This window comes from Scylla paramamosain, chromosome 12, assembly GCF_035594125.1.
Source record: "Scylla paramamosain isolate STU-SP2022 chromosome 12, ASM3559412v1, whole genome shotgun sequence".
NCBI classification, from domain to species: Eukaryota; Metazoa; Arthropoda; class Malacostraca; order Decapoda; family Portunidae; genus Scylla; species Scylla paramamosain.
Window position 1 is genome coordinate 12,394,994 of NC_087162.1, and position 16,149 is coordinate 12,411,142.

Consider the following 16,149-nt stretch of genomic DNA (forward strand, 5'->3'; position numbering starts at 1 on the left):
TCTTTAGCAGTCTAGGTGGAATTTCATCATATCCTGGAGCAGTGTTTGTTTTTAGATTGCTTAAATACATATTTATTTCTTCTCTAGTAACAGGGCACAAGTAAAGTGAAATGTGTGCAGGATTGTTGAGAAACTGACGGTGGGAATTTTGTGGTGTAGCTGTTTGTTGTTGTGAGGATTCTGTCTTTTTCAGAAAGTGATCATTAAAAACATTAGCAGTGTAGTCATTATTATTTTTCAATTTAATTTCAATTGTACTTTTATTGTTATTTCTTCCCAATAGACTATTTAATGTGTTCCATATCGATTTACTGTTTCCTTGTTGGTTCTTAAGTTTATCCTGATAGTATTTGTTTTTTGCAACACGCAGCAAGGTTACTAGCTGGTTTCTATAGCTTTTATATCTTGGCCCATATGTCATTGGCCATTTTGATGCAAGTCTTTCGAGTCTGTGTTTCTCCTTTATGCTATTTCTTAATGCAGTAGTAATGTAAGGATTTCTGCTGTGTTTATCAACGACTTTAACATTCTTTACTGGAAAACAAGAATAAAATTTATGTCTATATAACGCATAAAATTTCTCAAATGCATCGTTTGCATCATTTGTATTTGATATTTCGAACCAGTTTTCATTTCCTACTTGTTCAGTAAATAAACTTATATTCCTGTCTGAAAAAATTTTTTTCTACGAATACATCAGCATTTTTTAATATATTCTTAAACTGTGAATAAACTGCAAAATGATCTGATACATCAGTATAAATTATGTAATTATTTATGTTGTTTCCAAAATGAGAGGTCCAAATATGGTCTATTAGTGAAGTGCAATTATCAGTTACTCTTGTAGGTTTTGTTGTCAATGGAAAACAACCATGTGAATACATCAAATTCATAAATTCTCGCACTCCAGGTTCATTTGTTTTTAGTAGATCTAAATTCCAGTCTCCGAGAAAATAAGTTTCACTGTATCTTTTTGTCGCTGCAATATCAAAAATTTTCTTTAATGCATTGAAAAAATCCTGCAAATTCCCCTTTGGTGGCCTATAAACAGATGCAAACAAATTGGTGTTCTTACCTCTACTCACTTCCACAGATACACACTCTAAGAACTGTTCCATTAAACAACACTCCTTTATAATACAAGACTTGTGTATACTAGAAACATATATACACACACCTCCTCCTTTCCTGTCTCTGTTCATTGTAAACATGTTGTATCCTTTTAACTGATATAAGTTTTCTATATTACTGTCAAGCCTGGTCTCTGAGAATCCCATAATATCAACACTGTTTTCCTCAGGCAAACACTGATCAGTTAATATTTGAAGATTACTTGCTAAGCTTCTTATATTCATGCTTAATACAGAAAATACATCAGTTTCTTTCAGTTTTGTTTTCAGATCATCTAAGTAAATGTATTTTGAAAATTTCTGAGTAATGTTATCTATATTAAAAATCAAGGCATCGTTGATAGTACAATTAATCTCTTGTTCTAGGTTGAGCGGATTAAATAAAATCTGGTCTAGCCCATTAATACACAAATAGTTCCTATACACTGTGTCACTGCTATTTAGTCTTTCCAACTCGTTATTACTGATGGAATGAAATGGTAGATAGCTATTGGCAGCCATTGTTCAAGTGAGTGACATTACTTTACTTTCCTAGGGATTCACTTCTTCACACTTCTTTTTGGATTTTTCCTGTTCTCCTGGGGCCGCAAGCTGGAAGCTCGTGCGGCAGGCGAACCAGCATGGTCGGTTGGCGCGGGGAGAGGTGGGAAAGCTTGCGCCCCACCACTCTGTTCCACCTCACCAACCCTCTCGCCAGCAGCGCCACCCACAGCAGAACCATGCCTAGCCACGGCTCCCATTGCTGAATCATCGTGTAGTGAGCGATCCTCGATTGCGGCTGTAGCCCCACGTTGATGGTCTTGGCTGGAGACAGAGGAGTCTTGAGCTTGATGTGGCTGATTTTGTGCTATCCTAGTGTCAAACCTGTCCCTTATGATGAGTTTTGTATGCCTAAAATAGGCAATTTTCCCCTGTGCCCTTGCCTGTTTCATCAGCGGAATTTGAGCGTTCTTGATAGTTTGTGAAGCAGCGCATAAGTCATCATTAAGGTAAACATTGGTCCCTCGCAGCTTCCTCGCACTCGTCATGACCGCCTCTCGATCGCAAAAGCGGGAGAAACGCGCCACGATAGGACGAGGCTTGCCGTCTCTGCGTTGTCCTACCCGGTGGGCCCTTTCTAACTCCAAACCTGGCATCTGCATCTTATCCTTCAGTAGGGAAGACACCACTGCCGCTGTCTGCTCCCAGGTTTGCTCACTGCTCTGCTCTTCCACACCGCTGATTCGAATATTGTTCCTTCTGCTATAGTCCTCTTGGCAGTTGATGCGGTCTTCCATGTCTTTGATCTTGATTTGGGTGGAATTAATATCTTGAGAGAGCTTATCTATTGTAGCTTTGTTGGCAACACGTTCTGCTTCATAAGTTTTGATACTTGTTTTGAGTGAGTCAATTTCTTTTTGACTAAACTCAAGGCTGGCAGTTAGATCTGAGACATTGCCTTCAAGTTTATGTACTCTCTCTGTGAAGCTTTTCACCACTACATCCATGGCATTCTTATATGCCCTCTCCTGCGACTCAAGCAACTTTGTAATAGTAGCTGAATCCATAGTGAGGTGGCGAAAGATGGCAACTGAGTGTGAGATATGCTTCGTGACGTCAAATCAGCACTGCGCATGCGCAGAACTCAGCCAACGGGTCGAGGGGGGGGTTTAGAACTGTGATTCAAATGTCTTACTATATATCAGTCAAAGTCCAAACACCCCTACTCTCTCAACTCTCTACAATGTTGGCTGGGTACTTAAGTGACTTGTGTAGGTAGTCAGACGTCAGTAGATGATCTGGTATCCTTACAATGCAGGATTACTTGAGGAGCTCCTTGTTTGTTTTGTAAACACAGCCGCCATGTTGCAGTAGTCAAGTAAGTAACAGTAACTACAACAAAGGCCTGGCTGGCTATGGCTACACTCAGTGGCGCGTGGGCGGCACACAGAAAGAAATACAGTAACTACAACAAAGGCCTGGCTAGCTATGGCTACACTCAGTGGCGCGTGGGCGGCACACAGAAAGAAATACCTATTCCTCCGGAAGTGAGGCCAATGCCCGGTCCCTTTACGTTGTGAGAGCACAGCTTTACATTAAGTTACTGGATCACAGAGGTAATTAGCCGGCACTATGCACTGTATCACTCTGCCGCACAAGGAGCGACGACCACGTGGTCGCTGGGTGACTGGATATGCGCTCGAGAACAGGCCTTACCACAAATAACTCACCCAAGGCGTTCCACTGGTGTACTCACTCCTCCAGTCTGCTTCGATGAAAGCCAGCTTCGTCGGTCAGGGCTTCGGCTTACCGCTGCACCACGCTGTCCTTTCTGCAGGCTGGTTCAGGAGGAGTTGAGGAGGGCACGTCTTGGGCGCTGGGTGACCCGGCCGGGAGTGAGACCTGGCGAGGTCGTGACCCGCTCACCTGGATCCGCGCGCATTGATACAGGCTCCGCCCACCTGCCCGCATGGCAAATGGTTCTCTCCTATGATAGGGCGGTAATTTATTGCCCTCTCAAAATCTAGTGTTCCTGTGCTCTCACATTACCCCATACAAACGAGGATTTTTTTTGGGGGGAAGAAAAAAAAATTCTAAGCCTAACTAGTTACCAATGGGTGTGTAGACTAAAAGGGGTCTTCGGGTGGAAGCTCAGGTGGCTCATGAGGGTAAAACCCCGTATTTACGTTAAGAATCTAGCTTAGGGGAAAAACTGAACCAGCTGAACCTTCCCGTGCCTTTTGCAAGACGAAATATCGTCAGACTTAAACCGCCCTCCTATTGTTATGTATGTTTGTGTATAGCATAACGGAGTGTAGGTGTTCGAGTGTACGTAATGTATGTGTAAGAGACACGCAGACGCTACACGAACACGGAGTGATGTCTTCGGATTCATCTTGGGGAAGATGCAGCGTGGTGACACCCCTCTTTGGGAGACACGAGCGTGTTCTGAACGGCCATCAGGTCGGGGTTGGCCTCAGAGCCCTTCTGCCAACAAAGAGAAAATTTAGTGTCTTCACAGTACCATATACATCTCATATTCAAACACAGGACACAAGTGACAACTCATCCTGTAGTTGGGGTGTAGTAGTGTGGGTGGTTACTCGTCTCGCGGGGCCACCACATAACCTGGTCCACACTCTTCCTCTCCCGGCACCCAAGGCGTCCTCCCTAAGGATGCTGCTGCTGCCACTAGGGGCGAAACTGGGGTGATTATGTGCAGGTACCCACGCAGTTCCTCAAAGTAGGGACACCTGGTGCTGGAATGGGTAGGCATTATGCATGACATGTAAACATAGGCACACTCCTTCAGATCGATCTAGAATATTAACTTAGTTATCTAACCAGACGCATGGCAAGATCATCTCTTTACTGATGGTGAAGAGGTACTACTCGCTCGTCTCAGCCGATGCGCTAGTTCCTTCTAAAAGGCGAGACAGCACGTCGGCCCCGACATTGTCTCGGCCACGGATTTACTGAACTCGCATCTGAAATTGTTGCAAATACAGAGCCCATCTCATTATTCGGGAGTTTGCATTCTTACGCAGTGACTCCAGGGGCATGTGGTCTGTCTGCAATACAAACTCATCCCCGTATAAGTATAAGTAGAATTTCTTTATTCCATCTACTACGACGAGTAGTTCACGTTCTACCATGCTGTAGTTCTTCTCTGCCGGTTTGAGCTTCCTGCTGTGATAGGCCACGGGAAAGATGTCGCCGTCCCTTTCCTGCAGTAACACAGCACCCAAACCTTCACAGGATGCATCGGTCCTAAGTACAAAGGGCTTTGTAGGGTCAGGCAACTGTAGGATAGGGTCCTTGCACAGCAAGGACTTCAGTGCCTTGAATGATCTGTCCTCGTGGGGGCCCCACTCAACCTTATTTGGTGCTCTTGTGGGGGCCCACTCAACCTTATTTGGTGCTCTTTTCTTAACAAGTTCATAGAGCGGCAGCGCCACCGCTGCAAAGTTGGGGATAAACCTGCGGTAATACCATGCTAACCCTAGAAACGATCGGACCTGTCTTTTTGTGTGGGAAACAGGAGCTTCCTTTATTTTCTGAACCTTGTCCTCCGAGCAGAGGCACCGTCCTTGACTCACCTTGTGGCCTAGGAATTCAACATCTACCTTGGCGATCTCACACTTGCTCGGCTTAACCGTCATGTTGACGTCTCTGAGTTTATCTAGGACCGTACATAACAGTCTTACATGGTCCTCCAAATCCGTAGAATGAATCAGTACGTCATCTACGAAAACCTCGACCCCATTCAGGTCACCTAGTACCTGTCTTATTCGGCGGTTGAAAACCGCGGGAGAATTGGCAAGGCTGAAAGGAAGGACCTGATATTGATAGAGGCCTCTGGGGGTGGCAAAAGCCGTTATTTTCCTTGACTCGGGGTCAAACGGGATCTGAAAGAACTCTTTCGTGAGGTCCAGTTTGCTAAACACCCTCGAGTGTGACAGCCTGCTAAATATCTCCTGTTGGTCGAACATGGGCTCTGCGTCTATTTGTGTTACTGCGTTAACCCTTCGTCGCAGATCCTAATACTACCGCCTTTCTTGCGTACGACGACCATAGGACTACAGTACGGAGAATCAGATCTCTCGATAATGCCTAAGTCCTCCATTTCTTTTATTTCCTCAGCCATAGCATCCCTAAGCTGCAGAGGGACCTGATAGGGTTTCACCTTCACTGGTTTCCTGTCCGTTAGGGTAATCTTGTGTGGTGACACCCGGGCCACGCGAGGCTTGTCAGAAAAGACCTCCGTATATTCACCCAGAAGATTCTTTATTATCGACACTTCCTCAGGTGGTAGCCTTTCAGATAATGCGACGTCATCTACGGTCTCCGTCTGACGCTTTTGTATAGTGAGTGGACCGTCTCCTACGTCCTCTGCATCGTGAATCACGGCTGCACTGCATTTGATCTCATCTTCCTCCTTCGCAGCTGTTGAAAGGGAAAAAATACCACGCACGGCTTTCAAACAGGCGGCCTTGTCCTCAGCATATGCTGGTTCCTGAGCGCCAGCGCTACCAGAGATGGCAGGCGCATGATACTCCTTAAGCATGTTAATGTAAAGACGTTTCCGTTTTCCATCAATCAATACTACATAATTTAAGTCGGAGACGCGCTCTAGGACCTCATAAGCTCCCTTCCACTGTGCCAGCAACTTATTATGAGCAGTGGGTAGGAGTACTAAGCACTCCTGGCCAGGCTGCAGGGTGCGTAGTCGCGCATTCCGATCATAATGAGCCTTTTGTACCTCCTGGGCCTTCAGGAGTTCTTCCTTGGCCATACGACAGGTTTCTCTAAGTCTGCCAGCCAGGTTTATAACGTACTCGTATGTTGTACATACCTCCGGACTTGGCACGTCCTTGTCCCATAGCTCTCTCAGCACTTGGAGTGGACCGCGCACTGCTCTTCCGTAGAGTAGCTCGAAAGGCGAGAACTTCAGTGTACTCTGCGGTGCTTCCCTGTATGCGAACAGAAGAGGAGCCACAAATCTCGGCCATTCCTTGGGTTGCTCGGCGGCCAGCCGCTTGAGCATTTTTTTCAGTGTGCCGTTGAACCTTTCGCACAGACTGTTACACATGGGATTCCAGGGTGTCGTGTTAAGGCTCTTCACAGAGAGAATCCTAAACGTCTCGTCCATCATGACAGATGTAAACTGAGTGCCTCGGTTGCTCAGCACCTCCTTGGGAATGCCCACATGGCAGAATATCCCTACCAGCGCTTCAGCCACCGTGGTGGCCTCTATATTTTTCAGAAGTACTGCTTCAGGCCAACAAGTGCTGAAGTCCACACACGTGAGTAGATATTTTGATCCGTCAGTCACGCGTGGCGTGATAGGCCCAACAATATCCACCGCTACCCTCTCAAATGGTTCGGATATAAGGGGCATGGGTTTTAGCGGCGCAGGTTTCAAACGTTCCTTGTCTACAGTTTTTTGACACACGTCACAGGATCTCACGAATCTCGTGATATCGGCCATCATGCCAGGCCAGAAAAATGTGTGACTAATGCGGTCTTGTGTTTTCTGTCGCCCCATGTGACCACCCAAGGCCGCGCAATGCCCCATCTCCATCACCGCGTGGCGGTACTTTGCAGGCACCACGAATTGCGACCGAGCCTCACCGAGGTCGGAGATGACTTCTCTATACAACTTTCCTCTGTGTTGGCAGAAGCGAGTCGTTCCGTATTTATTTACCCTCGATACCCCCTCAGCGACTTGCTTCCGAATGTTTGCAAGGGAGGAATCGGTCTTTTGTGTGGCAGTGACGTTAGCGCTATTGAGCAGCTCGTCAGGTGATGTGAGCTTGAGAGGGACCACGGGCCGTGTGTCTCGTGCCTGGGCTCGCGTCAGGGCGGCACCTACTTGATCTTCGGTTTGGGTCGCGGCTTCCGTGTTCCGAACGTCCCTCACCCCTTCAACGTTACCGATTATCAATTCATAGATAGGCTGTTTCATCACAGCGGCCTCAATTCTGCCAGTGAGGAATGGAGTCTCCATGTCGACTACAGCTATCGAGCCGTTAATCATGATGACTCTCACTTGTTCTCCTGTGAACTGAGTGGGGGCAACCAGGGCCTCTTTCACTACACAGCCAGTAGAACCATTGTCCCGCATTACTCTTACCGACCTGCCCCCTACTCTACCGTTTTTCACAATTAATCCCCGCGGTGAATCTACTGGTACTGAGGAGGTGGCTGCTAGTCAAAATGAGTGGGGCTGTGGGGCTTTATTTGCTTCAAGGGTCACCTGAACGCTATCTACGGCCGGCAAAGGGTGGTTCTGGACAGCTGTAATTGGAGTAGCGTCTGCCGCTGGTACAATATCGTCCAGCGTATCGAGTAGCGCGGCAGCATATCTGCCTATGTGTGGGGCAGCTCTCATAGGTGGTGCGGGACGTAATGAGCCGTAATGAGCCGGTATTCCACCCACGTGGTGGTTGAAACTTATTACCCTCCCTGGGGTGTCCTTGTGGCTTATTCTGCCGGAAGGGAGGCGGTGCCTGCTCCTTACTTACTGGCTCCGGATCGTTGGGTTGCGCCTTGTTGCCGCTCCCCGCGGAACGAACTCGGGGAACATTCTTACGTCCATGGGCGGCAAAATGGAGGTCCAGGTTTTCCGCCATCTTATTTGCCTGTACGTTTCCCGTGGCCTTAATTGTGGCCACAAACTCAGGCGGGCACATTTCCTCAAACCTGTCGCGTATGACTAACTCCCGCAACGCTTCATACGTGAGGTAAATCCCTTCCTTTTGCACTCGCTCGTCAAAGAGACAAGAAATTCTGGCGTGAGCCTGAACGGCAGTTTCGTTATCACTGATAGCGGCACTGCAAAATGCCTGCTTGGCTGCCTCCGCCGTTCTGCCAAACGCCTTCAAAATAGCGCATTTCATGTGCTCGTACGAGTTACCTTCGGGCCCTAGCCCATGTACGATGGACAAGGCTTTGTCTGTAAACAGGCTATAAAATTCGATGGCTTTCTCTTCAGACTCCATCTGATACAACTTGGCCAGCTTCTCGAAACGGGAAATGAAGGCATCGATGTCTTCTCCTTCACGGTAAGCATTAAGTTTCACCCTATGTAAGGCACGAAGAGTGCTTCCCTCAGAATTTCGAGATCGAGTCTTTTCTGCCTCCGCACGGCGAAGCTCCATTTCAGCCATCGCTTTCTCGTGTTCCTGTTCTTCGGTACGAATCATTTCCTGCCTCACACGTTCCTGCCTTTCCTCCTCCCGCAGGCGGTCCTCTCTCTCACGTTCCTCGGCAAGTAAGCGGTCCTCTCTCTCCTCAGCTAGCCGCTTCTGTATATACTCACTAACCTTCGTCGCTGCTGTTATGCTCAGCGCCGTGATTTCAGGCCTAAACCTCACAAAGGGATCGAAAGATTCACTATGACCCTCGGACGCCATTGTCTACAGCAAAAGATGTCAGCAAGGTTACTCGGTACCAAAGAATTACTCTACCGTGACTGCGCTTAATATGAGGTCCCTGTTCGGGCGCCAATTGTCATGGATCGGGGTCCCTTTACACGTTAACACCTGCCGATCACATGCGACTCCTGGTTGAGTCTCCAGGTAGACTAGGGTAGGACACTCAAAAGAAAGCACAGTCATAAATCTTTGACTTATATTTACACAGTAACTACAACAAAGGCCTGGCCAGCTATGGCTACACTCAGTGGCGCGTGGGCGGCACACAGAAAGAAATACCTATTCCTCCGGAAGTGAGGCCAATGCCCGGTCCCTTTACGTTGTGAGAGCACAGCTTTACGTTAAGTTACTGGATCACAGAGGTAATTAGCCGGCACTATGCACTGTATCACTCTGCCGCACAAGGAGCGACGACCACGTGGTCGCTGGGTGACTGGATATGCGCTCGAGAACAGGCCTTACCACAAATAACTCACCCAAGGCGTTCCACTGGTGTACTCACTCCTCCAGTCTGCTTCGATGAAAGCCAGCTTCGTCGGTCAGGGCTTCGGCTTACCGCTGCACCACGCTGTCCTTTCTGCAGGCTGGTTCGGGAGGAATCGAGGAGGGCACGTCTTGGGCGCTGGGTGACCCGGCCGGGAGTGAGACCTGGCGAGGTCGTGACCCGCTCACCTGGACCCGCGCACATTGATACAGGCTCCGCCCACCTGCCCGCATGGCAAATGGTTCTCTCCTATGATAGGGCGGTAATTTATTGCCCTCTCAAAATCTAGTGTTCCTGTGCTGTCACACTTGCCATGACTTACCCAATTTAACTACTGAGAGAAGTTCATCATGTGTGATAGGCACACAGGTGTCATCTAGCAGAGAAACACTGCGGCGAATCAACTCCATCCTTTGTGGTCTTTGCCGGTCGAGCACCTCCTGGTGTTCCACAGGAAGACCAGAGAAGAATGAGGCTTCCTTCCACTGCAGGACGAGCTCTTGTGCCCTGCCGGCAGGATCAGGGTCATACACCTGTCGCCTGGGCTTTCCCCGGACACTGTAAACGTGGTGCCACACCTCCCGGAGGGACCGGGTCCTGCGCACCCGGTCCAGGAAGGAGACCCAGTACTTCTTTCTTTCCTGCTGCCTCAGATCCGTGAGGTGTCGAGCCACAGTAACCATAGCATCCCGTGACTCTGTGTCTGCTGGGTTAAGCTGCCAACGTCTCTGGTAGGCAGCGAGCGTCTGTTGGCAGTTCAGGATCACAGGGTTGGTAGCGTAAGTCCATCGGCGTGGAGTGTGGGTCCTTGCCAGAGCCCTTGGAGTCGCGATGAATCCCTCGATGGTGTGTAGCAGTCCGTCGTACAGTGTCTTTGCGTCGGCGAAGGAGCCCTTCACGGCAGAGTACCACGTCATCACATGGACAACGAGGCCCGCCATCTTGGATGGTGGCACCGTCAGGCGCCTGGGCACTGCCGGAGCGGACTGCACCGGGAAGGTCGTCTCCAGGCCGAAGTGGTCACTCAGCAAAGACCTGACAAGAAGGGTTTCGGCAGTATATGTTGGCATATTGATAAGGGCTACATAGTCATGTCTGCCTCCTTGTACATGTGTGGGTGCATGTTCCCCAGAGAGCACTACTGTATCTGTGGTGTCAAGGAAAGCGTTCCAGCGCACACCATGAGAGAGAGAGAGAGAGAGAGAGAGAGAGAGAGAGAGAGAGAGAGAGAGAGAGAATCCTGTTGTGAGATTGACACATGTTACATTGTCTACTTTTCGCCATAACATTCTCTTTATTATTTAAAGTACGTCGAATTGTCAGTTGCAGATTACCTTTTACTTTCGTAGGACTGACACTCGTGTGTGTGTGTGTGTGTGTGTGTGTGTGTGTAGTAGGAAGACTGGATTATCCATACCATTATTTGCTTAAGGATTACGTTTTGTGTCACTCTGAAAACTTTGGTGCTGGATGAATGAGAGCTCTTGTGTAAATAACATCTTGAATATTTTTCTTTTAGAGATTTAGGGAGGGAAGGAGGGAGGGAGGGAGGGGAAGAGATGGCGTAGGGAGGGAATGTAAGAGAGGCAGATAATGGGGACGGAGGGAGGAGGGAGGGACAGAGTGGAGGGAAGGCAGGAGTACCAGCCCTTCCTCCAGTTCCTCTTCCTTCTATCCTTAAAGTCAGTCAGCCAGTCCTTCTGTCTATCTGTTGAGATTCTTACTTTTCAAAGCATTTCCCGTTTATTTTTAATGATATTTGAATGACCTCAGGCTTGACAAGAATAGGTGTTTTGGGTCTGTTTCATGGTTCAATATATAATTTTGACACTGCCATATGAATGTATGTATGTTTGTATGTATTGCATGTATGTATAACCTTTATCTGTAATCATACATTTACAGATAAACGTCCATCTTCCGCAGGTATGTCGTGGTGGAAGAGTTGGTACTCCTGCACATGGCTATCCGAGAATTACGTCACAGGTGGCACAAGCCGCAGTCATTCGCCAGCGCCTCCCTGCAGTCTTGGGAAGCAGCGGCGGTACGTAGTGTTGTTGCTTTGTACTGAGTGAGCGTGAAAGAACCCTTGTGACGATATGAAGTGAAGGACGTGTGGGCCTTTACATTGTGAAAACAGAAGGTGAGATTTGTCTCGATTTCCACCGAAAAATGAGTTGAAATTGAGGTGAGGAAGGAGTGAGGAGAAATATGAGGGTAGTTAGTGGGTAGGCTTGTTTGCTGGCGTCTTGTCTTGACTCTTGAAGCTCTCCGGGAGTTGTAATTAATGTTAATGCTTTGACGCTTATTAAACTTAATGATCCCAGAGGCAATATCGTACATGTGCAAGGTAGGTGTGATTGCTCTAAGTGGCGTTACGTTAGAAGTAAGGGGCAGGAAGAAGAGCCACACGCACGCTCTCTAGCTGTATTTCACGAAGACGAGTAAACAACAGTATATAATATATATATATATATATATATATATATATATATATATATATATATATATATATATATATATATATATATATATATATAGGCGTACAGGCGTACAGGTGGAAGTAGGCAGGCAGGGGCATTGAGAGGTCAGGAGGGCAGCTGCTCTCTGGCTTCCCTGTTTCGCCAAGTTCGTAAATCACCTCTCACACCCTCGCTTCCCCACCTCCACGTGAATCCACTCATTACATACATACTTATCTATCAATTACAACGTCACTGAGTACAAATCTGTTCGTTTCAGTGGGAAAACAGTGGTGGTGGTGACTATCGGAAAAGCGAAGTGGCGGAACAAGCAGTAGCGGACAGAAGTACCAACCTTTGCGATACAATCTGTGCTCTGCTTCCATTTTCTGTTTCTTATATTTCAATGTGTCTTAAACGATGTTCTGCCGTGCCACTCACTACTGTATTTAGTCGTTTCACTCATTTTGTTGTGTGGAGTGAAGGAGATTGTAAAAATGTACTTTTAAGGCATTACAGTATTTACCAGCGCAGAATCGTATTTCGGATATGTTGGCACCCTTGAGTGTCGATACAAATATAACATGTAGACAATAAAACAAATGGAATTCTGCTTATTTGTTATGTGTGAAGTGACAGAAGCACATGCAAATCTTATTCCGAATTTCTGCTTTCGAAATAAAAGATACGTGTTCATATTGACTAAAGTGAGTGAGAGGAAAGGGAGGAGAAGAATAGAAGGCTCTCGTCTCCTCGACTTTTAAAGCTCCTTCTGGCTCGTTATTTTGTGGTGTTTATTCCGTGTTTGTTCAGCTTAATTGTTTCATTGGCATTATCTATTAAGTAAGGAAGATACTATAGCAGTGGTATAGTACTGACTGATCTCATGATGCTTTATCTATGCTAGTGGAGAACCAGCTGCACTGTAACTCTCTCCCACCCCTCACCAACACGTCTCATTTTAGCGTAAATCAGATTGTCACGATCGCATTTTTGGATAAATGGATTTCCGCACTCTCTTCGCCTCTTACATTCTATTCCATTTCGACAGTGATGTCTTCGGGTGTGTTGGCATGATCTTGATCTTGATCTTGATGGTACAGGTGGCATAGGATAGCTCCTGAGCCAGGCCTTTTGATCGGCAACTCCTGTAGAAGGGGGAAAAAAAAAAAAGAGAAACGAACAGCATCCTCTATCCTAATTGTTCATACATCTGGCACGCTACATTCTCTCCAAAAACTCTTTCACCGCCTCAATCATCCTTTCATTCGCCTCTCTACACAGTCCCAGCAACAACACCATCCATTCCTTTCCTGTCTTCTCCACTCTTTCATTCCCATCATGCCCTAACTCAGTCAGTATCACTTGCATCATCTCATTCCTGCCTCTGGCATACTTCACACACTCCAGCACCACATGTTCCACCGTCTCATCCTCTCCCATGTCACACATCTGGCACACTTTGCTGCGGGACTCAGACCACCTGTAACTCCTTGCATTCACATCCATACACTATGCCGTCGTTCGGAAGAGAAGATCACCGCCCAGGCTTCCATCATACCACCTTTCATACCTCGGGTCCTCTTTCTCCTTGTACCATTCCAGGGTCTTCTTTCTTTCCATTTCATTCTTCCATTCATTCAGTCCCACACATTTCACTTCTTTGCCTATCTCATTCTTCCATTTTCTCACATCCCATTCAGCTCCCACTCTGTCTCCTCTTGTTACCACCCATTCACGCTCATTTTGATTCCTCCCAGCCATTCTTATCGCCCACACAACTTGCAATCCATTCCTGTCTGTCATTCTCATGCATCTCTTCCTCCATTTGCTTCCACTTTCATTCCACAGGTACACCTTCCTTGCTATTCTTGCATCATCCATTCTCTCAAGCCTAATCTTGTACCTAAGTGTGGCTTTTGTGAGTCTTTCTCTAAAGGTGCTCCATCCCATGTCACCTCTCAAGGCTTTCAACTGCTGTGCACCTCGGTGCACTCAGTGCCATCCTTGCTACTCTATTCTGGCCCACTTCTAATTTATCAATTTCACTTTCATTCCATGCAATCACATCCATACCATAGATTATACATACATGGCACAACCACACTCTTCCACTTCTCTCAACACATCATACTTACTTGCTCTCATCCTTGCAGCGCTTCCCAATCGATCTACCCACTGGTTTACCATACTTATCTTTTCATTCTTTGCCTTTGCACACCCACTAGGACTCATCCACATCCCTAAGTACTTGTATTCTTGCACCTGTCTCAACTCATTCTCTCCAAGTGTCCATACCTCATTACTTTCATCCTCTGACCTATTCACAATCATTACTTTGCTTTTCTCACTGCTAAACCTTACTCCAAAGTCTTTACCATAGCCATCCACCACATCCAACAAACTTTGAAGCTCATCTTCCGATTCACTCATAACAACTACATCATCTGCATAAAGGAGCACAAATACTTTATCATTCCCCACACTTACCCCTACATTCAATCTTTTCATCCTGACTGCTAGCTCCTCTGTATACAGGCTAAAAAGGGTTGGTGACAATATACAGCCCTGTCTAACTCCTCTATCACTCTTCACCCAGTATGTTTCTATGTCTCCTAGTCTGTATCTAGCTCTTGTGTCCACATACATACTTTGCACTATGTTAACTATCTTTGCACTCAATCCAATCTTTTGTAAGACTCTACCTAGCATTTCTCTGTTCACTCTATCATAAGCTTTCTCTATATCCAGAAAACCTAGGTACAATTTACCCCCATCCTTCTTTTTCTTCTCAATCATTTCATTCACCACAAACATATAGTCCTCAGCTTTCCTATCCCCACGAAAACCATTCTGTTCTTCACCCAGTACTCCAGCTCTCTCAATCCATTTACACAGTCTCACATTCAACACTGCACTGAAAACTTTACCTATTGTATTCACTAATGTAATTGGCCTGTAGTTCTTCAGCTCATTTTTACTCCTAAATCCCCCCCTTATGCAACAGACACACTCGGCTCTCATTACACTTTCTTGGCACTCTCTCTTCATCCCACACTCGTCGTCCCAGCTTCTCTCACTCAGATCAACCTGAAAGTTCTCCCACCCTACATCTCTCAGTCTCCACTTCTTTTTCTTACTTGCCACTTTCACTTCATTCCCACCCTGCATCAAGCACTCCAACACCAGCATGTTGTGATCTGACACAATATCAACCAAACCATCCTCATCTATCCACATATGCGACACAATTTCACGCATTCTTCCATTCACCAACACACAGTCAATTCCTGCTCTCTTGCACTCCAAGTCACACGCCCGTCAGCCAAAGTAACATTCAGATTTTCCAGCTCCAGTTCATCACAACCTGCTGGGGAGAAAAATAATCCTGCTTCGTTTTTATTTATTTATTTATTTTTTTTTTTACTTACTGATTACTTATTATTTATGTGGAATTAGAAATTATTTATGTGAAAATAGAAGTGGAGAGAGAGAGAGAGAGAGAGAGAGAGAGAGAGAGAGAGAGAGAGAGAGAGAGCAGTAGGTTACGTACGCATCATATTATTCTTTGGGTTGTTTACTTGGCAGATATGCGAGCATGCTTATTCTCTTTAACATTAGCATTGCGAATGGTGATAAATATGGCCAGTTGTGATAATGGTGATGGTACATGCTTTCTTTTACTTCATGTTGAGAAATAATAAAAGTCATGTTTATGTTGTGGAGTGTCTGGAGTGACCAGGTTTTATGTCTATGATACAGACACAAAGGGAATGTGTGATGAGGCGGGAGAGCTTAGGGAAAGTTGTGCGTTGTCATGTCCAGCTGTGTACCTTCTGCATTACTACCCACGCAGTGTTATGTAGGTCTGGTTAGGATAAACTTATCTTAGGAGATAGGGAAATGTTAGGGGACAGGATAATTTAGGCTAGGCTGAGCTTGTGTTCCTTAAGAGATAGGTTAGACTAGGCTAGGCTAAATTTATGTTAGATTAGAGTAAACATTTGAGGTCTCAGGGATTAGGCTTGGCTAAATTCATGTTAAAAGGTAGGTTAGGTTAGATTACACTAAATTTATGTCAAGTCTCAAGCACTGGATCAGGGGGTGCTCTGAACATATCAGCTACCTAGCGGTGACCTCCTTGAACGTTTCCC

The 16,149-nt window shown here is 46.4% G+C and overlaps 1 protein-coding gene across 1 annotated transcript; it reads right to left on the reverse strand.

Moving 5' to 3' along the window:
* Window positions 1–5,622: 5,622 nt before the first annotated feature.
* Window positions 5,623–7,737, reverse strand: LOC135105395 (protein NYNRIN-like). Its single transcript, XM_064013529.1, has one exon. The coding sequence runs from the start codon at window positions 7,735–7,737 to the stop codon at window positions 5,623–5,625; it is 2,115 nt and encodes a 704-aa protein (XP_063869599.1).
* Between the last annotated feature and the right edge of the window lie 8,412 nt (window positions 7,738–16,149).